The 24,576-nt window shown below is 31.1% G+C and overlaps 2 protein-coding genes across 4 annotated transcripts; both read right to left on the bottom strand.

Moving 5' to 3' along the window:
* Positions 1-747: 747 nt before the first annotated feature.
* LOC139528550 (uncharacterized) lies at positions 748-6,576 on the bottom strand. The gene is made up of 6 exons (XM_071324583.1): positions 6,325-6,576; positions 4,668-4,753; positions 3,931-4,077; positions 3,217-3,345; positions 2,698-2,829; positions 748-1,796 (listed from the first exon to the last, which is right to left on the bottom strand). Exons 1-6 carry the CDS (start codon positions 6,441-6,443, stop codon positions 784-786), a joined length of 1,626 nt encoding a protein of 541 aa, XP_071180684.1. The 5' UTR covers positions 6,444-6,576; the 3' UTR covers positions 748-783.
* A 3,976-nt stretch (positions 6,577-10,552) lies between these two features.
* Positions 10,553-24,576, bottom strand: LOC139528549 (multiple epidermal growth factor-like domains protein 10). 3 transcript variants are annotated; one of them, XM_071324582.1, is made up of 7 exons: positions 24,319-24,576; positions 15,981-16,066; positions 14,867-15,031; positions 14,185-14,313; positions 12,703-12,831; positions 12,261-12,359; positions 10,553-11,556 (listed from the first exon to the last, which is right to left on the bottom strand). In XM_071324582.1, exons 1-7 carry the CDS (start codon positions 24,417-24,419, stop codon positions 10,733-10,735), a joined length of 1,533 nt encoding a protein of 510 aa, XP_071180683.1. In that variant the 5' UTR covers positions 24,420-24,576; the 3' UTR covers positions 10,553-10,732. The 3 variants fall into 3 exon arrangements, with proteins under 3 accessions (XP_071180683.1, XP_071180681.1, XP_071180682.1); XM_071324580.1 differs by lacking the exon at positions 24,319-24,576 and adding an exon at positions 21,792-22,088; XM_071324581.1 differs by lacking the exon at positions 24,319-24,576 and adding an exon at positions 20,024-20,388.

Raw genomic sequence — 24,576 nt, 5'->3', positions numbered from 1 at the left:
ATGGGACGATAGCTACGTATACTGTCATTAGTTTTGGATTTAGAATATATTTTAGAAATTGTTATTTTCTATCGAATATACTATCCCAATGATACCTTATTCAGACTAGTTGTAGCATCAAACAATGCAATATGTCAGTAATCTAACTTTTGTTACCCCGATTTTGCTTTTTGTCCATGGATTTATGAGTTTTGAACAGCGGTATACTACTGTTGCCTTTATTTAATTTTTGTGATCCAGCAACACGACAGGTGCAACAAGTCAAACCGGATTTCAATGATGGGACTAGCTGTAACATTGATGGAGACATGTACTATAATAAATTACTTCATGTGAAAACTGAGTGTTGCAACATCCAGGAAGCACCTGCACATGCAATATATGTCGTATGTTTTTCCGAAGTGTTAAATATTTCTTACTTATGATAGATTCTACGCTTTTACCAGTGAGTTCTTACTGCCATTTGTAAAGTTATAACCATGTTGTTTAAAGCTTCGTGTTTTATATGTATAACAATTGACTATTATGTTCTTCGTATCTAGTCTCTAGATTAATATACAGTCAAACCTGATATTTTCAAATTATCAGACCACATATATAAATATGTGAGCTTAAATATTTTTGATTAGAAAGATTATATATATATATGTACCAAGATTATGTACAATTATTCAGAATGTAACGGTGGTTATCGGGAATATTGGTGGTGTTTTACAGGAATGTATGCGCTAAATAAAATGCAACAAATTCATAATACTATTTTATTTGACAATGCCTTGTATTTTATTGAATAACGTTATTTGTTTTATTGTCGTCACTGATTGGTCTTTTAACTGATTCATTATCGCCACTGACAGCTGTATAGGCAAATGTATCTGATGTATTTTCGCCGCTCACTGCTCTGATAATAGATGTATTTGATTCGTTGTTGCCACTGACAGGTCCATTAACCCACGTCTCTGATTTATTGTCGCCGCTCACTTGTCCATCAGTAGGCGTATCTGATGTATTGTCGCCACTAACGGGTGTATAAACAATCGTATCTGATTTATTGTGGCCACTGACGGGTGTATTAACAATCGTATCTGATCGATTGTCGCCACTCCTTGGTCTATAAACAGACGTATATGAAGTATTGTAGCCACTGACTGACCTTTGGACGCCAATGTTGGAATCAAAACTAGTTCTTATGTTTTCTGAATCCTTTTTAAGAACTGAATACGGATGAAGATATCCACTTCCAATGATCCCTGGTCGCAGTAATCTGTTATAGGGATGAAGATAGCCACTTCCTGTTGGATGGTGTGAATGATGTTTCAACTGGTTATAATGTCTCACTTCTTTTAACACGTTCAACTCAGTGTATGGAGCCTTCATTATATCTTTATTGCATAGGTTTGGCAATGAAAGATATTTGTACATTTTTGGAGATCCATTCGGGTATCTGATCTCAGGTACAATGTGTTCGTCTCTTATTCTGTTAGGTTTTATGTATGGTAACGAGTGTGTTCGCTTGAGTTTGACTACATCCAAAGGTGTTGAATAATAAGGTTGTGGTATGCGTTCAAGTTGTTCGAGTTGTTCCTCTGGAATTTCGTCATAAGGATTTATTTCATCATAATGGCCAGTTGCATCTGCATTTGTAGCTTCAACTATTCGGTATTTCTTTCTATTATTCCTCGAGATAAATATTAATACCGATATAAATGCTACGATAATTATCAATAACCCCAATACGATAATAGCAATTACGATTAAACTGAAGATTTTCGTTGACTCATGGATAGTTTCTGCATCTGCAATATAAAACAGATTACATATACACACTACACGTTACATCATCGATCTATTTCTTTTGAAAAAAAATATATGTAAATGGGTAAATACATGTATAATGTATACTTATTTTTTTTTGTCTGTATCGCACGTCAATAATTGTTTCACATTTATTATTATCTATTTATTTCTGTGTTTGCTTATCAAAATAATGGTGTACTAGACTGTACAATAATTAAACAAGTAGTACCATATATCATAGATTTTACCAAAATAATTCATTTATTATCAAACCTATCTATTTGCTATTAGTTACATTTCCAAATGTAATTTTCTGGGTAAGTACAGAATTTAAGAATTTGATATTTAACCATCGGTATTGGATAAGAATTATAATTAGTGGGATAATCTCAGAATGTATCTGTAACGACGAATATCATAGCTTGGTATTCTAGATGAATGGACTGACAATCACTAGGCATGTAGTTTAAAACCATGTTACCAAGTTATCATAAAGAGTTGACCTGTCTATGCACAAATGATTAGAAATAGAAAGCATATACAGACATATCAGAGAAATTTTTTGTCATGTTTTGCTCAATTCACTGAAAATAATCGCGTGTTTATTGAAAAAGAAATATATATTACTATTTTGTTATGGGTTTTGATCATTGTTGAAGTCCTTAAAGTCACCTATAGTTCTTCACTTATACTTTTGAGGTCTCTGGTGGAGAGGTATATCATTGGTAATCATACAACAACTTTCTGTTGTAATGTTTAGTGTTTAAAGGTGATAGTGGAATAATGTGTCATGTACTTAGTATAATGTCAGAGTTGCTGCCTTGCTATGATGAAATATGGTAATCTTTAAATATTTACTATTTTATTTTTAAGGAGATAATTTTACATAAATAAATATACCTGATGCTAGTTTGGGCTTTGTTGCTGTCACATTACTTAAATGACATTGGCAATCACTTCCATTAATCATACATCTTGGATCTTGACAATTACAGTTTGGTGAGCATGTAACATTTAAATAAGCTTCTGTAACTGAAAAAAATATTTCTATTACTTTTATGAAGAATTGCAAATTTAATGTAGCATCTACGCAAAGAGATCAGCACGATGTTATACATATCATAAGTGCTTTCTAAAAGGTTTTCCCGGCATACACAAATGTAGAATTTGGTGTTTCTTTTAATGGAGAAGAATGAACATCGAACTAAATCATGAAGAAAGAAATACATGAACAAATATCATAATTATCCAATTTCAATGTTCATTTTCCGACAGAAAATTTTCATTCACTGCTTTCAGACGTTTAAATGGACATATTTGCTTTCTTTGAATATCTGTTTTCTATAGGTTTCAATTATCATGACAATGCTTGGTAATAGGAAATATTATGGAAATAACCAACAGATTTTTATAAATTACCTTCTGCACATGTATTTCCTGTCCATCCGTCATCACATAAACATGTTCCTGTAAACCGGTCACAAGTTGAATGATTCGAGCACAAACAAGTGTGCATACAACCCTCACCGTAATACCCTTCAGCGCAAGCTGTAAATACAATAATTACATTTGTCAGAAGTGTTAAGAAAATTTATGATGTTTAACATATAATGACTAGTAAAATAGATGTGGCTGGTCTCTTGTGTCGTTGGGTTGTTGTCATAACTATACGTACACGTATGCAACACTTTTCATGAATATTGTTTTTCTTTATCGCTATCTTAATATATTATTCATGTGTTATTTGAGAAATAATTTTGTTGGTTTTTCATCACCATTTGCTCATTTTCAGACATTAAAATTAATTAATTTATCATATTTCTTAGTTCAGAGATTACAATATTCCCAGTGAATGTAAGTTTAGCTAAAAGAATATGCACAGAAATCTTATAAAGCTGTTAGATTTAGCAAATGTTTTTAAAAGTTTACGTTTTTTATGCTTTTCAGCTTCGGATTTGATTTGGTCTTTAAACTGTTTTGATCCAGCGCCACCTTAACGTGACCATAATTCTTATGCAGACTTATGAAGCTTGTTTCGAGGGTTCAACCTTCTGTGTCCTGGATCGGTAATGCTGAATTGGTTAATCGTGTATATAGAAAATAAAATAAGTCAACAAACTTAAAACAACTAACGTGTATCACATAATTTCCCATTGAAACCTATGTTGCAAACACAACATTTGATAGGATGACAATATGCATTAGTTGCACATTCACATGTATTTACACATCCTTCTCCACAGAATCCTGATGGACATTTTTTGATACAGTCTTTACATTCTGAAAAGATATCCAATATAAAAATTAGGAAAATATTAGACATTCATCTACGCTTTTTGAATAAATCTACTTTTAAAATCTGTTTAAAAAGTCTTAGTTTTAAGAAAGAAAAACAAAATCTTATCCTACTACATCATAGATAAATATTTATTTTTCATTGAAATTTCTCATGCATTTTCATTTTGTTTATGCTTTGGTCATTGAAAAATTGGATTAGTTATTTCTTTAACAAAATGTATCTCTCATTCTCTCTTTCCGTCTTTCTCGCCTTCTCTCTTTCTGTCTTTCTCCCCTTCTCTTTGTATCTTTTTCATTCTCTGCCCCTGTATCAACCTGTCTATTTTTTTCTCTATTTTGGTTGATTGATTGATTGACTGATTGATTTGTTTTACTTATTCATTGATTGATTAATTGGGTGATTTCTTTTTGAAGGCATTTAAAACAATCCTCAGTGTACAAAATGGCAATCACAGGCTGTAATAAGGGAACCTCGTACAGTAAACGAAGTAAATTTGTACATCATCAAATATGGAATAAAAAGAGTTTGTGTGATAAAAAGACACCAAAGGAACATTTAAACATATGCTTACCTACACATCTATTATTGGCAGCTTTATATCCAGCACAACAGAAAAAATCATAGATTTGTACAACTTTATTCTTTGCGTCTGTTGCACTAAGTTATAGAATAAAGGTTACAAATTAAATAATATACAATATTATAATATATAATATACTACTGTTACATGTATATTCATTATTCTATACAATATGATTTCATAGTTGGAAAAGTGCAAACAGATGATAATCTTCTTTCAAATGTGTAATTCTTACTTTTCAAGTCAATAATTAAAAAAAACATTTTGGAAATAAAACCGTAACCCAAACACAACACAAAATTAAACGTCTTTTCCTTACGTTACCATGATTACATTTTATAAACGGGAATAATTTTTCTATCAAATGTTTCGGTAATACTTTCTTTTTTTTGGAGTAAATTAAATGGACATTTATTTATATATTTAATGAAACCGTTAGTTGAATCTTTAGTGGATATGTGTACTTCATATTTCATCTTATCTATACGTATTCTAAGAGGTCAATATCCGGTGTTCACGTGCCTAAACTATGAATTTATTTGACGAATGAATTTTTTTTTTAACTCAATGGTCTATCGATTTCTTTCATTCACGCATGAAGAATTGTAGCCAAATATTTATATGGTATATTTGCCAATGAAAACACTATCTACCAGAGACCAAAACAGATTTATGCAAGCAGCACAGCTGCTTAATGTATGTCATCGTCGGCCATCAACAATTAGGGAAACACATAACGTATAGCAATATAAATACGATCTATACATTAAAAAATGGAAAACAATTCAAACTAGAATATAAAAGGCCTGAATTATGCAAAAATGATAAACAAAATATAAAAGACACCACTAACGACAAATTCATAATCACAATTCTTAGCTTGGCTCAAGCACTTTGATTATATAGTGGGTTGATATATATATAACAAAAAGCAAGATTTGAAAGGATTGATAATGATACAAGATTCCAAAAGAGACCAAATGACAGAGATATTGCCAATTTTAGGTGACCACCTTACAGTCTTCAGCAATGAGTAAAACTCAAGCCGTATGTCATTTATAAAAGGCCTCGAAATGACAAATGTAAAACAAGTTAAACGATAAAACTAACGGCCTGATTCATGTACAAAATATTAAACGAAAATAAATATAAATAAGCATGTTTGCAATCCAATTTGTGACAAATATACAATATGTAAAAATAAGATTTTAACGAAGCACAAGAAACAGCTTAAATACTGTAGTCAACAAAAGATTAGAAGTATAGATTTTTAGTACCGACATTTGCATATTTTAATACAAATGCAATCCGTGGTTCAAAATACGAAATCACATTGTGCCATTTAGGAGCCCGATAAACAATGGTTTGTAGGTACGTGACCTAAATTTTGGACACACTCCACTTGTTTTCGGTGTTGCCTATATTTTTCTCCAACTGACTGCACATTGACAGAAATATATTGACAACACGGACCATTTTTAAAATTGATCCATTTGACAATTAACTATTCATATTTCATGATACTAAATATTTGCGAAATTCGTCTCTCAGATGAAGAGTGTAATTGGCAATCAAACCTTACCGTCCCGTTCTTTTTTTATATAAATTTGGCGACCAAGGAAACGTACAATAATATGCTACCACTTACTTTATGGTTCTTTTACAGACATTTGTTCCATCGAGGCTTCCACAGAACGGGATCCAAATTAGAAAGCAAAATAAGAGATATTCGTTATACGATGGCATTACGGAAAGATAAATCGCCATTTTGTTTCTCACGGATTTTTTGTAAATATTTAATTTTTGGAAAATTCCATGTTTGATATAAATTTAGCACAATAGAGAATTGTGTTGTTTGTTTTAATTTCCTTTGTTTAAGTGTATCAATTGAATATTGGACAATTTAATTCAATTGTTTCCGTTTTCTCAAGTACACATTGTTATTAATGTTATATGTCTCATTTGTAATGAATTGAATTTGAATGTCTGAATGTAAATTGACAACATCACTTTGTACTTTGAAGGAAGGCCAAATAATTGGTTAGAATATTCAGAGGTTATGTTTGATATTGACTTTGAAAGAGCAAAATAAAACAGTGACTTATATATGTGTCTTTTAAAATGACGATGAGTGTAGTGTGTCTGTTCCATAAACATTAAAAAATAACAATATTAGTATTCATTTAAGATTTTTTTTAGTTTTTTTTATTATTTCATTTTAGAGGGTTAATTAAAATCGTGTATCCTATTATTCAAAGATATTTTAAATGTCTTAAAATCATTTATGTTGGTAGCAGGAAAATAAGAATAGAACTCCAATTGATAAGGTCATTACCCTAACGGACCATTAAAACGAAATCCTCAAAAATTTTATATAAATATTTATAAAAAATGTGATTTACATTTTCATTATCACAAGTATAAAAAAAAACTGAATCTTATTTCAAACAATTACAAACAAGAACTATCTTTAAATAATATATCCGACGTATGAAAATTTGAGTATATGTTTAAAACAATCATTTCGATAACCTTCAGAAGCACAAAGATACCATTTAATCTCTGTTTGTGTTCAGTATTCTCGGTCCTCGTATCTTTCTGTTTACATTCACCAAAACCCCGCGGAAATCTCACATGCGTAGGTGCGTTCTAAATTTCATGTACGTTCGTACAACAAAGTTAACATTAAAAATCATATAATTGTCCCGAATAAACAGCTGTCACGGACGCAAAGAGCTATTGGAAAAACAATTATTTTAATAAAAATATAAATCTTTGTAAGATCTAGTTCAAATATTTATAGTTTTTCACTTGCTTTCCATCACGATATAATTAACGAGACGTTTTTTTAAACACAACCAAATCGACCACCATGACAGCATTTTGTCCAATCATTAGAAAGGATGTTCGAGCATGCGTATTATGTTGCCATAGTTAAGCGTCCTTAAGTTCAAAGTGCACAAATTAACCGAAATATACCGACTACGTCGGAAAAAGAAACTTTAAGGTACTTGAAAAATATGTCGTGGTCGAATTTTCACATCATGAAAGTTGTATGGCGACAATTAAAACAAACATATTAAATATTTGATGTGGGGACAGACAACACGACTACAATAAATATGTACACTTCTGTATTTCCTGAATCGATGGGAAATTTTGTAATTTACTGTGGATTCATTATTATTCGTTGGATACCAATGTTCGTGGTTTTCGTGGTTACAGGTGAACCACGAAATGAAATGTTCAACGAATAACATATTTTAAACAGAATTTGTAAACAGAGATTGGCAAACTCACGAAATCGAATATCCACGAATATGCAAGTTTTCAGCCATCCACGAAAATTGATACCCACGAAAATATATGTATCCACAGTATGAAGTTAAAGTCCATTAATTAAATATTGTTTATACTAATGTTAATTTGTCTTTGTCTATGTATATGTATTGTATCAATACAGTGTCGATATGTGGGGAATCGTAAAATAAATTTCTGTTGTATGGTCCTTCTACATGTAGTTGTACCAATGAAAACAGATCTGGATATTTTATTGTTTCTTATCCACATAATTTAGAATCGGACAGTTGCGTTGATTGTTTTTTCTCTTTTTTAGATGGACACTTTCCTGTCAAATTATCGATCATTCAAGCCTAGCATAATCCTTCTATTACTATTCTCTCCAAGGAAAATTCACGGTGTTTCATCCTAAATCATAACAATGAGTAGGGTACATATATCACAACTTGATTTGCATTCAAACATTCTAAGGGCATACTAGTAGCTTCAATACGTTTTACGATAAGATACGACAAAACTGTCCTTTTAGTATGCCATGCATACCAGGTTGTCCGCCTTTTATCGTATATCTATGATTGATTGGTTGATATAACGAATGAATGTCATCTTTTAAGGGGGTTTAATGCTGATTCCTTGGTACCGTAATAATTGAGGGAAAATGTTGTGAATGTCTGTCTTACGTCAACTCTATTGAGCCGTTGAGTTAAAGAACTACGAAATATTGTGCGACACGTTTTACTTTAACTAACTGGAAAAGTTGTTCTTTGTCATGCGATTGGGAAAGATAAAAGCCAAAAGTGAAACTGATAAAACAGATTTTTCAACAAACTTTCATCGAAAACGTGTACCTGTTTAAATGAATTTGTAAATTGTAGATGTCTTTTTGTAACTTATGTTGTTCAATTTGATCGAATACCCCATTTCTTTTTATTCACATAAGTATGTTTCTATGAAGTAAGTTTTGCTGTGTTTCGCCTTCAAGGCAATAGCTTAGTTAGTACAGAACAAATACAGGGTGATAACTCAGTAAACTTCAGCTGAACGTTTAATCACATTCTAGGAAACATCAAGATCCTGAATGAGGAAAATTAGTGTATATCGAATTTCTATACATCCAATTCTTTTTATATTAAGGGCATGGTTCAATTTATGATTTTTTTTTTAGTTTTTGTGAAACGGTCAATTAAATATTTTGTCAAAATTTTAGGAAAGTTAAAAGACCCAAATTTGTGTTGTTCAAGTGTTTGGCACCACCTTAACAGGTGGTATAAAACATACTTACGTGCCTACAAAGAAACCATTAAAAGAAGAAAATTTATAAGGATCTGATAGAATAGACAGTCCGGCCACTATCAATCAAAGGCATACAGTCAAGACGGTTCAAAATAACAAGTCGTCGTACATGTTAAGCTATCGACAATGAGGAACACCTATGTCATTTAACTTTAAAGGGTAAAAAAAAAGGACTGCTTCATACTAACGCAATAATAGATTGATATAAACGAGAACAGGCCGAAACGAACCGCAAACAATGAATTACAGACCAATTTGGAGCTGGAACACAAAGCTGCAGAAAAAAAGTTCGGTGGTATAAAATGCTTGTAGCTATTATTAGTATTTGCTTTGATTTGTCCTTGTCAGTTTCAATACAAGGGAGGTGAACTGCTCGAACAACTAGTTTAATTTGCCTCTATTCTTGTCGATGTTCGTCTACTAGGAATATTTTGGGTCCTCAATACTTTTCAACTTTGTATTTGTTTTGCTTTAACTAATTTGATCTCAGAGTCACTGATGAGTCATATGTACAATGGTGAATTAAATCATAGTCTTGGTACCTATGATAACTATCAAGACATATATTTGATTGTCACAAAAACTAAGAATTTTCTTATCCCAGGAATAGATTACCTTAGCCGTATTTGGCACAACATTATTGAAATTGTTGGTCTTTCAATGCTCTTCAACTTTGTACTTATTTGGCTTTATAACTTTTTAGATCCGAGCGTCACTGAGATGATTTATGTAGACGAAACGCGTGTCTAGTGTATAAAATTATAATCCTGGTACCTTTGATAACTATTGTACACAACTATTCAAGTCCCTGGGATAAACAACATCAACATGAATAAACGAAATCAGAATAAAAACAAATGTTTTACCCAAAACTAAAGATTGAACAACACGAACAAACATTTTTTATTGTGATAATCATATTTAGACATGTTTGGAGTTTTTATTTAACTTTTTTTTTGTGGTTTCTCTCCTTTAATATTTTTTTGAATAAGCAGGACCATTTAATAGCAAGATTTAAGGTCATGTGTAAATTCAGATCAAGTAAGAAACTTAAGGATTTTGATAGGTTGTATCTGTATACAAAAATATCATAGAAAATTAATACGAAAAATCCGTTATCAAATAGCAAAACGAAAAGATTAAACAGTAACCAACAGCAGGCAACTATGATTCTCCGCAGAACATATAACAATCGTGTGACTTCCTTTTTATATCTGTGTTGTACCTTTGTATTATATTTTAACTCTCTTATTATTCCAGTTAATAGAAATAAAAATAAAGACTTTATGTGAGAAATTCAAGACTTCAGTTTTATTTACAATTTCTAATAGTCAAGAGTTCTTTATTTTTTTTTTACATTATTATGATACATTTATTTTACAAAAAATTACAAAAAAACGGTCGCAAAACTCATTGATTAGCTGAAAATTAATTGTAATCAATTTCATTGCAATTGAGTTCTGTCATTGGTTTTTGATGTTTAAAGTCTCCGTAGAACCACTTTGACTGATTACTGTAATCTTTGGAAGAAAACCATTCGTCTGACTGCCTTTGACATCTATGTTCAATGTACGCTTGTCTGCTTCAGTTTGAGCTTCCCTTTTTAGAGTCGAATTCATTTTCAAGTATAAACCAGACTGGATACTGATTCCCTTTTCGATTCTTGATTCCGTGGTAAGTCTGTCAAGATCACTACCATTGCTGTATCTGGTAGAAGGTGGTGCATCCGTGTAGTCATTACATTGTCTTTTATTGTCATCCTTTGTCTCTGTTGTTCCTGATGCAATTTTCACATATCCAGATTGAGATTGAATGCTCTCACTGCTTGATTTCCGTTCTTGTTTTTCTTTGTTGATATCTTGGTAGCTAGCACATTTGGCATCTTTGAGTAATCCTGTGTACGGATTCAAATAGTCTGTACTACCTCCATGACTCTTTAGTTCCCCACTTGTAGCTGAGAGTTTACTTAATCTCTGTGCTTCAGTAAGAGACAAGTACTGATTGGTTTTTCTCTTTGTCGTCGGTATTCTCTCTTTGATTGGCGGTTTAACATCATTGGAATCGGCATAGCTGTAAGGATAATTCGGATGTAGCTTTGAATCAGGTATTTCAGCGTAGTCATCAATGTCTTCATAGTAGTTACTGCTACAATCTCCCCTCTTCTTCTGTTGAAGTTGATGCCTGTCACTACTATTTGTTCGGCATTTCAACATGATAATAATAATAAGACTGACTACCAAAACCAAAATTCCAACCACTGTGCCAACTATTATCCCTACTGATATGCCTAAAATGATACAATACTACTTTTCTGAACATTTGATTTTGAAATTTCAAAAACCGTTCAACAAGAAAGACAAAAATATGATTGAATTCTGAAGTTAGTGTTCGCAGTGACATTCATGACCAAAGTCCACTAATTGAGTAAAATAAGCTGTAAAGATGACAATAACCAGTGCAAAGGTTGTTGATCAGTCAATGATGTTGATCATATTGTTGTTTAGATTTAATCATCTGCGTGTTATATTCTCACAGAACTATAAATAATTGTCTACCAATAAAACTAGGTTAACATCATCATTTCATTTTGGGAAAATTGCCTGTACCCAGTCTGGAATTTTACGGTAGCTTTATATTCATGCCGATGGTTAATATTGTCGAGCATTTGATGTTATAAGGTTTTATGGACTTTTTCTTTTTTTAATTAACCTTGAAGTTTGATCTTAATATTTAAAAAAATAATAATATGCACAAAACAAAAGAACTATTTTAATGCTAACCCTGGTTCTTTACTGATACCTCATACACTTATTTCCTGTTTTTATATTTATTAGCACGTTTCTGGTTTTCCATTTGGGATAGTGACGTCAGTTATTTTTTATGTTTTCATGTTCTTATTGCAATGTGTACTGTAACATGCTTTTCTCAATTTTTTGTTTAATATTCAACATTTACTTAAAAAACAAATTGTATACAATTTAAACAAAATACCATCATTGTCAACTTGTTGACAGACACCGTCTACTGGATTGCAATCTTGACAGCTACATAACTGTAGGCAGTTTAATCCATATTTACCAGCGTCACATGCTACAACAGGAACAAATGCTATCATAAATTTTAATGTTACATGATATCTACAGTTTTCAAAGGTTGAGGTTAATTTGAGATAGTTCTGTACGTAAGGGAAGAATAATCTTACTTCCTTCCTGCTCGTATTTTATTTTGCATTACGTCATTATATAATTAGTTCATATCTGTGAGAAAAAAAAATCTGAATTATTATTTCTCTCAATTGCCAACAACAATTTAACAAACATTATATATAGAATTAATTTTTAGTACCAGGCACCAATTACTTCCGTGACAATTAGACACACTGACTAATGGTCAATTGACAATGTACTTTGAAATAATAAATAACAATGCTCACTTTCATTGCAGTGCGATCCTTGTTTCCCTGTTTCACAATGACAATCTCCTGTCATGTGATGACATTGATGATTGGCCGAACAACTGCATCGGTTAGCACACTCAATACCATAGTAGCCAGAGGCACATTCTATAAACAAAAGTGGTTCATTAATATTATGCTACCAACTGCAAACTTCAATCAACTTAGATATTTTATTCATCCGCTTCTAGATTTCGTATCTCACAAGCGATGTCTAGTATAGGACTCTACTTTGGACACTAAAATGACCTCCCTGAAATGCTGCATCCTATACGAAAATATGCTTTAACATTTTGTGCTTATTTTTCTTCTACTCGAACTATAATATTCTTTTTAATATTAGAAAAAAGAAAAATAACAAAAATACTGAACTCCGAGGAAAGTTCAATACGGAACGTCCGTAATCAATGGCAAATTCAAATGATAAAACGCATTTACCTAATTGGCAACAACTATCATATTCCTGACTTGGTGAAGCCATTTTCAAAATGTAGAAAATGGTGGATAACACCTTGTTTTATAGCTCTCAATACCTCACTTGCATGACAGTCGCATCAGATTCGCATGTAATTATGCATTCAAATATAAACTAAGTACCAAAACATATCATCGCATTACATGTATATTAAAAGTCTCTATTAAATCCATCTTGAATAATAACATCAACATTGACATTTCAGTATATTCTTCAAACATTTGAATACTGTTTGTTCTTTTTTTTTTTGCGTTGGCTGTTTTCATATCAAAAACATGCAATTGGTCTCGTTTAAAATTTGATACGAACGGCCCAAATTCATATGGAAATTAGTAATCTGCTCTACTTTTTTAAATCTTTACTATACGGTTCATCATGATGACATTATTTTTCAAAGTTTACATTTCTTAATATTTTTGTAAGGATTTAAGTTTGATTCCGGAAATAGTAAAAGTTAATTCTAAAAATTGAAACGCTCTGACAAATGTCGGAAATTGTTAAAGACATTACCAACAAATGACCTTCAAATCTTAGAATAATTGTTCAATATCAAGTTTGTTGATTTGGATTTTTATTAAAATCAAACTACATGTTGATCTATATTTCAAATTGCTTTCAGATTACCACCGGGGTCGTTTTGTTTTTCACAAGTAAAGCTGATGTCATAGGTATTCAGGATAAGTAATGTTGAAGCTAATTTATTTCAGTTTTATATTGTATATGACTTAAATTTGCTTGTACAAATTATTTGTTTTACCGAATAATTGACTTAATACATCATTAAATTAGAAAACATAGTTCAGTATCGGAAGTTAATGCGATTCATTAGATTTTATGTACGACATTTCGTTTCCCTCGTTATTACATTGTACGATTTGAACCTTTCTTTACTAGTGTTGCCTTATTCTACTGTTTCCTGTTTTCTTCCATTACGAATTGATTTCATAATAAGTTTGTTTTATAAACATAGAATATTAGTAACTTACTGTTGTCACAATGATTTCCTATCCATCCTCTATCACATGTGCACTCCCCAGTTTTTTTGTTGCATACGGACGTCTTTGAACATTCACAGTCGTATATACAACTAGGCCCATAGAATCCTGCACTGCATTCTAGAAATGATTGAAAAAAATTTGACGTCGTATCTAAATTTAATTTTCTTACGTTTAAAACAAATGTAATTGCTTCTTATATATCCATTCATTTTTTAGAAGTTTTTGATGAAATTCTTTATGCATAGTGACAAATTTCCAAACAATTTTAATATTATGTTACAAAATGTACTGAATGTTACAGTTATTCATTATATCCCTATCTTATAGGGATGTTTGATTACACCAGTATGTACATATATTATGCATTAACTTTCTCATACGAAGATATGTTTACAAATTGACTTATATAGTGTAAAATAAGGCTCCATTATACATAGACTATCCATTATCCTGAAACAAATAAAAGTAGTTTTAGTTTCATGTTCACCAACAATTGAGTGGATGTCACAATAGCAGGTTGGATCTGTATTTTACGTGTTTTTTTTTATTTACCGTACTAGTATACACATTGCAATAAATTTCAGTACATATATTCAAATTTCAAATCATTATTCATTTGTTTTCTCCTTTTTTTATGGGAGACTCCTTAATACCATAATACCTGTCTTACCCTTATCACATTTCGGTCCAGTAAAACCTGCTTTACATTTACAACCAGCCTTAGGGTTGCATAATTCTTCAACTGTACAATTACACGTCAATTTACATAGTTGCCCATATGTATTGTCAAGGCATGGATGACTACAATTCTGACCATAGTAGCCTGCAGGACACTCTGAAAACGAATATCTTGAATTGAAAATAGAATCGACTTTGTTATAAACTGGGTCAAATACTTAAAAAACAAAATGGCTGTTATTATGAAGTAATCGTTTTTTGTACAACATTTTTTCTCAATATTTCGTGACATAAAGACAGAAATCACAGTGATAACATATTCATTTCCTGGTTCTTATGTCTGACATGTATTGTATGTGTATTTGAACTGTTACTGAATTTTATTTTATATAGAATTTGGTAGCGAGCATCAAAAGTGACATTTTTATAAACTTTTACAATGTATATTCTGGTATTCTTGATATGTTCTTTCAGAATTATAAAATACAACCATACTCCTTTTTTCAATACAAAACGCGTTTTTTTCTGCCATATGTATGTATGTGCCTGTCCGAAGTCAGGAACCTCTAATTTAGTGGTTATCGTTTGTTGATATGTTACATATTTGTTTTTCGTTTATTTTTTGTACATAAATAAGGCCGTTAGTTTTTCCGTTTATAATGTTTTACATTGTCATTTCGGGCCTTTGATAGCTGACTAAGCGGTATGGGTTTTGCTAATTGTTGAAGACCGTTCGGTGAATTATATTTGTTAATTTCTGTGTCATTTTGGTCTTTCGTGGAGAGTTGTTTCATTGGCTATCATATCACATCTTCTTATTTTCTATTTTTCTTTTAAACCTCAATCAGATTCTCTAACAAATATCATGAATAAACACATACCACATAAATTAAATAGCTTATGTAGATACATGCTTACAAGACTGAGATGATGGTAACGTAGACAACAAATAAAAAACTCTGTAAATTGAACTTTATATAAAAGGTTCTTCTTCAAATGTAATAACGCACCAGAAGACAAAATATCTAAAAAAACAAATGTGTGGTGCTAATACGTTTCCGAAGTAAGCACTAACTTATATGATTTAAATAATGGCCAGTAATTACCTAAACACCGATTGTCAACTTCCATGAAATCAGGACAACATGTCGTTTCAATATGTTTATAGTACTGTCCATCTGGCTTCTTTCGGCTAAAGAGAACACAATTAAGAAACTTATATAAATATATTTGTTTTCTTTACAATTTGAAATCCAAATAAGTAAAAATTTTGAAAATGATAAATGAATAAGCACAGTCTCAAATAATATAAGCGTATATTTATATACAATTATTGACTTTTATGAGGCTGATACAATGATTTATCAACACCTGGTATATGATGTATTCACCGAGGCCAACGACCGAGTGTGAATGTCATATCTCTGGCGTTGATAAATCATTGTATCAACTGAAATCGAAAGTTAACAATTACTTTTATTGATTTTATTGAATGACTTTTGATCTTTATCCAATTTTCCAGTATGTGCTTAATATACTTCTAAAACTGCACCCTATTTTTAAATTAACTATAGCATATTTCAGTAGCTAAGTTAATGTATTAAATAAAGTAAACTAAAAACAAATACACAAAAAAAGAAGGAAAGCGATAATATACATCAAAAACAGGTAGAAAAAGAAAAATAACGGGACTTTACTGGACGTCCTGAACATACTTCATTGACTGCTCTGATATATATATATTTAGGTACACGGACGCTGTTCAAACTCTTATTTTGACCTCTCGAATTTCTTGCGCGTAAAATACGTTTGATCATGAGGATTTCCTATGCCTTTTGCCAATGAGAAAACAGATAAGTTTTAGTCATATAATAATATGCATTACACCATGTCTTCTGAATTACTAAAACATATGACACTTTTTTATTTCTTCTCTAGTTGCATCTTTATTCTTACATACGTGGCTTTGCTAATGGCTATTCCTTTTTATTGCATGTGTTTTTTTGCGGTCAAAGATTTTTGTTCAGATTTTTTTATTTGAAATTTAAACCCGTAGCTTTTGGTTACGAAAAGATAACTTAATGTGTACTTTTAGCACACAATTAGATTTAGTTCATACATTACCGAATATTTCAATATCAGATATAGATAGATATAAGCAGATGTTGTATGAGTGCTAATAAGACTTTTCTCCGTTGAAGCCACACTTTATTAAATTATACCATTAATTGTCAAAATACAGCCTCCAACACAGAGCCTTGGCTCACACCGAACAACAAGCTAGAAAGGGCTCAAAAATATCTAGTGTAAAATCATTCAAACGGGAAAATCAACGATCTAATCTTTATAAAAGAAACAAAAAACGAGAACCACATAATCAAACGACAAGTTCTGAACATCAGATTCCAGGCTTATGACAGTTGCAAACAATTGCAGCAGGTTTAAACGTTTTTATGTTAACAACCCTCACCCTTATCTGAAACTAAGTGTTTTATTAATGTTAAACAACATAATAAAATGTTTTATTAAATCTATAGGTTCATAAAACAAAACAACAAATCTCCCTAAATGAACTGTTTTGAATAATGCTCTTTTGTTAATTTTTTTTCAGCTCAAAATTTTTATTAAAATCGGTAATTTTGGCATTCAAACTTTAACATCGGAGTCTCACTGGCCTTGTTGGTCTTGAGTGGACGAAGCGCGAGTTTGGCGTATAAAATTTTAAACCTGTTAGCTTTTGTTTACTATGATTCGTGTGCTTCTCTGTCCTATATGTTCTCCCATTCATTCGTATTGTAGTCCTATCATATAATGATGTCATTTAATGTTATATTTAACATTGCCATAAAAGCGGAAGGTTTGGTATGCCCACACCATTTTTGTCATTAAAATATCCTGTACCAAGTCAGGAAAAAGGCCATTGTTATATTTTAGTTCGTTTCTGTGTGTGTTAAATTTTAATGTTGTGTTTCTGTTGTGTCTCTTATATTTGATGTGTTTCCATCAGTTCTAGTTTGAAACCCGGATTTGTGTTTTTCTCAATCGATTGATGAATTTCTAACAGCGGTATACTACTGTTGCCTTTATTTAATTTGATCCCTTCATAGCGACGTTCATCCTTTTTTCACATTCAAAGACTTACAGAGTCAATAGCATTTATCGAAGGCAAATCATATCAATAGAAAAAAACATTTGCAACATTTTGAATAAATAAATGAAATATTTTACACCAATTTGGTAACTCCTCTTTTTATATGTCTTATTTCCCTAAATCATAGGTATGAAGGATAAAATTATTAAATTATATTCACTCCAAATTACTTGAGAAGAACTAATTAAATATTTATATAATGGTATAAATGTATTGGCGAAATAGATTGTTATCGGTAAAAAATTGAAAACAAAACGTTTAATTATATCAATGCGTTCGTAGCGCTTTTCTGGATTTACCTTCATCAGGAACACTCAAAGCCAAACATTTGAAATCCGAGGATGTATAAGTACCGAAACCGTTGATGAGCTATATGACAATTCAGTAGTAAGACTAAAGCAACTAATCCATGAAAATGAAATATATACTTTAATTCATAAAAGAAACCTAGGATGCAAATACAAATAGAAAATAAAACAAAAACATCAACGTTTAGGAATTAGTGGTCTTCAATGCTTTTTTTAATTAATTGTTTTCCCTATTAAACTTTTTTTTTATATTCAAACGACACTGATGAGTTTTTGTAGATGAAACGAGTGTCTGGTGCAATACCAAATTACAATCCTGGTATAAATGATGAGTTAATCAGACAAACAACAGTCAACAGAAGCCTCATACTGAACTAAATATTGGGCAACATAAACTCAATTAAAACACGGGATAAGACTCAGATGCAACGCCCATACGCTAATATATTTTCGAAGACACAAACTATTACTCAAGATTATGATTAGAATTTATATGTGATGAGCACGACAAAAATATGATACGCCCTTACTACTCCTTTATAACAAAACAAAAAGGGAAAGGGGCACAATATATAAAATGTATCTACCGTACACGAAGCAATACAAATATTTTTTTTTAAGTAGTTATGATACAAAGACATTGTCTATAGAATAGGAGCGAAAGATACCAGAAGAACAATCATAGCCTATAACAATCTTTGACACACACTAGCAGAAATATCCTTGACCATAGAGTAAGTAAAGGAAATGTATATAAACCCAGAGTTCGTACTAGAGAATGTGTCTTACAACGTTAGGCTAAGTTATGTTGAATAGAGGTTTTAACTGGGGTGTTAAAATATATTTGTTTTATACAAACAAACAATTGTAACCAATGATTGCTTTAAATTGTCGGTTCAAAAAATGAACAAATTAGTTTAGCTGCTTTTCAACATTTATTCTACAAACTTCAAATATGTAAGGTGCTAAAAGAACTAATGATTTTTCAATAATTTGTTTTTTTATATAACGTAAAACAATAAATTTACTGAACTGCCTGACTTGGTTCACGCATTTTCTTATGTAGAAAATAGTAGATTGAACCTGGTTTGATAACTAGCTAAACATCTAGCTTGTATGACAATTCAGTCGCATCAAAGTCCATTATATTGACAAAGATATGTGAACACAAGAACAAACCAGACACAATAAGTAAATAAAAGAATACTGCAGCCAACATCATGTTATCATCTCAATTACTATTAAAAAAAATGGAACAAAGAAGCACAAAAAGGCTACCTTATTCTTTTTATTAACAACCAAATGTTAGGATTTCTCAATTAAGATTTAAATGTTCTTTACAAATCTATCATACTGTGCACATAACAACAGTTTCATGGTCATGAAATGGAAAAGATGAATAATTACGTTACTCCAAGAAATGAATAGTTAAATTGTATGTAGGCGGGCTGATTTAGAGTTCCTCTTTTTAATTCCGTCAGTACATATGCTTATCTATATCATGAACGTAAAACGGTGAATGCAAATTCAAAGGCAACTGTAGATGCTTCGTTCGAAAACATGAAACGTATCATACATTCATCAATAAACAATAAAAAGCTGTCTAAAATTGGTCAATATATATGCAATAGAGAACAAATGTCATTATTAATATGAGATCTAAGTAGCATTTACTGATGTAAGTACTGACCGTATATATTTAGAGCATGTATGGTCATCTGTAATACTTAGTCCAGATGTCAAATCGCTAACAATTAATAAAAGTAACAAACTGAATGAACAACGATGTTTAACCATAACGAATTTACCACAATTCTTCTCCGTATTAGATACAATGAATTACTAATTTCCGCGTCTAGGTATCATTTTTTAATAGAAAAAAGTATAATTTCCGTTTAAAAAATGATTGGTTTAAACTGCTTGAAGTCCGGATAGTATGGCACTAAATCGCCAATGTATAGTTCATTGTTGTAATCTGTTTGAAAGCAGATCAAGTTTTAATTGTTGTGATAAAATTACAAACACTCATTTATATGAGTTGTTACTTCAAAATTTGGTTATGAATGTTTTGTGCACTGAAATGAATTAATCAATTTTTAATCAAACTACATTAGATTTTGTTGTACATGTTGTATGGCATTTGCTTATTAAAGTCAGGAACCCCTTACTTTTTTCCCTCTCACACAAGTAAATGATAGTACTATATAAATCGTTGCATGCTCTTCTTTTTGACATATATAAAGAGGAATTGTTACTATGTATTGTGATGCTTCGCCAAGGATTTATCGATATTAATTGTAAGTTCAAGATGAACCTTGATCTTTTTAAAGGGGCACTAGCTACGAGATATATAAAAATTCTAAAGGTTTTTTTTTCTGTTCAATCAATAATAAAAGTGAAATAGTGAAATAACAATTCGCTTTTTGCAGCCAAAAGTTTCAATTTTGTCAAATTACGCTAAGAAACATTGATAATTAGTCATTCACTTGCAAGTAAATGAATGAGTCAACCTCTTTAAATACGTATTCATGTGAACTTCAATTTAACCCCTAGATAGAGATTGACAACGCACGCATTGTACGTGTACAAGTTATTTAAAGAAAAAGAATGTCAACAATGAAAGTAAAACTACGGTAAATCATTTGATTACTAATTCGATGCACATAAAATCATTCTTATACGGTTAAAAACAATGAGAACATCTATTTTTAATCTATAAAATAAAATCAAACATACCTATAAGAATCCAATTGCACGTGTTGGTTTAATCTATTCATATCTTTATTTATGTTTACATCGCTTATATGGTCATCTGAGGTCAAATCGATAGTAAATTAGATGACGTCTGGACTAAAATACACACGAAACGAACCTATATATTATCTACCCCATGCTCTGTAAACTGTTTATTTTAGACTTTTGATAGTTTGAATAAATATTTTACATTGTTATAAATCAAATATGAGAATTTGAGTCAAATCGGTGAGCATAAATTTGACAGCTAGTGCCCCTTTAAATTTCGAGAACAGAGATGTAAACACTCAAGATGCAAAATCATTTAGGGGACAGTAGTTTATCGGTGTTCAAATTTTATAAATCGATTGAAAAGAGAAACTTAAAGAATAACGTGCAATTAAAAAGGAACAAGATAGAGTCAGATGATTGTAAAATTATTGCAGTATCCATCTGAATATATTTGTGTTGTTCTTTGACGTTTGGAGCAGTGTTTTTAGTAAGGACAACAACCCTGTTGATGAAATCCGTATAGCTTTAAAATTTTAACTGAGATATATAAACGGCATACAACTGAGCAAAGTGTATGTTAATGATAATAATTGGTTAGCTAATGAAGTTTGGCATAGTACATAATCAATTTTAAGAATATTAAAGCATACTTTCTACAAATGTTCTACTTGCAGTAAAATCCTCATTTTCACGTATGTATTGTATCTACTGACCTTTTATACCTAGGACAGGTATAATTGTCTTCTGCACTAAGTCCAATGGTCACATCGTTACCAAATATGAACAGTAACAATAAAAACGAACAAATATCTTTAACCATAATGTTTTCACATTTATTTTTGTATCAGCATGAAATAAAATGAAATGATAACATAGACATAATAGATGTATGCGTATCAATTTAAGTTAAAGTACACATTTCCGTTTTTATAAACAATGGTTTTTCAAAATCCTCAAGTTCTAATATCATGTCAATATTTTTCTTTTGTACAGTTCATAGATATAACCACGATTAATAGTATTGAATTGTTTTTTCTTGTGAATTAAAGATTTACCAAATTGTATACAAATGTCATCTTCAAATACCCAGAAAACATTTTGCAAGCAATATATTTAAGGAATAACAGTACTGTAGTACTTATTGTAGATTTGACGGTCGCAAATGCAGTTTTACTGGCGACGCGTAGCGGAGACAGTAAAACGGAGATTTGCGACCGTCAAATCAAAATTGACGGTGGCAACTCTTCAACTACAGTACTGTTATTCCGATTCTAATGCATACCAAAAAGAAATAATACGATAAAGCTTGGGAAAATGTCTTAATTTGACAAATAAAAAAAAATCCGCGTAACGTCATGAACGATTTTGGCGCAAAAACGTCATGGGTAAACGTGACGTCATACAAATGAAAACTTACAAACTGGAGGTTATTACGTTACCTGTACGCTTCAAATTCGGATAAAATCACATTAAAATGGCGAATTCGAGGTAGGTGTTGTTTTATTTTCGATTATATAGTAGTAATCGAACATTTGTTGATTCAATAATTTCAAAATGATTGTCCCTCCTTAGTTATGCATGGTCAACTGTGGATTTGACGGCAACTTCTAGCCAATGAAAAGAATTGTTACATACAAATTGCATTTGAATATGCATTAAAAGTATGAACGATTTTATATATTTATCATTCACTAAAGATCAATTTCAATATCACAGTCATGGACTCCTTATTTGGTTAACGTTAAAGACAGGTATACTCATAGACAACTTTCGAGTTCGATACATTTTCCGTCAAACACTTTGGTTTTAGTGAACATCATTCATGCGTTTATGGGCATAGTCACTTCTGTTTTAATGTTGAGCGAGTGGTTGGAAAACTATGATGCTATATTGCACAAATTATTCGTCAGATTGAATTCTCATAATTAACAGTCAGCACTGCTTTCATTAGGGAATTTTTAATAAGTACCTACGGCACAAACGTAATTTCTAGTTAAACCTGCACAATGACGATCATTAAGACGCGTGATGAACGTTGACAGTGCAGGGATACAGGCGATCCCCTTTATCTGGTAAAAGACGTCGTAAAAGCGCATATAATTGACGAGTTTTTGATCGGTCAACGTGGTCTATTAGCTTTAACAATCTAACAAATATATGAAATGTATCAATAAATGACAGAATATCAAAGGGTTGCATTCCTATAAATATTGACAATGCATTTTCCCAGAGGAATTGTACCCCTTTTACTATAAAGTTTTGACAAAAAATCTCATCCTATAATGGCAAGTTCACATGCACTACTATATTTTTCAAAGGTCAAACTACAGGGTTGTGCGGCATATTTTCAACGTTTATATGCCCCGAACATCTAAGAGTTTAAACTCACACTGAATTTCTTACCCCTACCCTAACTTTAGGATTAACACAGATTTCAGTATAACATTATGCATATGTATATTTACTGGTAATATCCCCAAATCATGTATCTATGAGATTGAACTTAGAGATTCTAACTTGGAACCAGTATGTAAAAAAGAAATTATCTATGAATATTCTATATCTCCCCAAAAGAGGTATGGTTTGTGAAACAGCTGTATTTACAAAGTGCAACATAATCGCACTAAAATTGCCATCTAATTAATGAAGGATAACTGGGGTTCGTGTTGTTTATTCTTTAGTTTTCTATGTTGTGTCATGTGTACTATTGTTGTCTGTTTGTCTTTTTCATTTTTAGCCATGGCGTTGTAAGTTTATTTTAGATTTATGAGTTTGACTGTCTCTTTGGTATCTTTCGTCCCTCTTTTATATAATCTTCATTTTTCTGAAGTAATGGAAGAATTTAATAAATTTGTAAAAAAGTTTTAAACTTATTATATTTATATTTATTTAGAAAATGAAACACAATATTAAGAAAATCCGTATGAACAACTTTACAAAATACAGTTTGTTTTACGGATGAAATATTAACAAGCATAATCTCTTTTTCAAAAAAGGAACTATATCAGAAAAACGTCTGACAAATTACATGTATGTTAAGTACGAAGATCATACTTCCAAATATGCATTACCGTTAGGACGAATATAAGAGCTTAACATGATTAAGAAAAAACACTATCGTCCCTCAGATTAAAAAAAAAACTTTTTTCGACAATATCTTTATAACGATTTCACAAAAACGATAATCATTCAGCATGGACAGAACAATAATATAGAAAAATACTAAAATATTTAACTTACAATTTATAATTGCCACACGTATGATTTCCTGTTACAGTAGTTTTCACGTATTTTTCACACATTGAGATGAGAATCATCGATAGATAAAACTTTGAGTTCATATTCTTGCTTTAAAATTCCTCTCGGATCGCTTGATACATGTTTTTTTAGAACTCGAATTACACCTTTTACTTTAAAAAAAAATACTAAAAGGAAGTATTGGTCATTATATAGCATTATAAAATACTGTCAAAACGGAACAATGTTTTTTTCAATCTC

Source organism: Mytilus edulis, chromosome 6 (genome assembly GCF_963676685.1).
Source record: "Mytilus edulis chromosome 6, xbMytEdul2.2, whole genome shotgun sequence".
NCBI lineage: Eukaryota > Metazoa > Mollusca > Bivalvia > Mytilida > Mytilidae > Mytilus > Mytilus edulis.
Note: the sequence above shows the minus strand (reverse complement) of the source record. Positions and strands in the feature narration are given on the sequence as shown.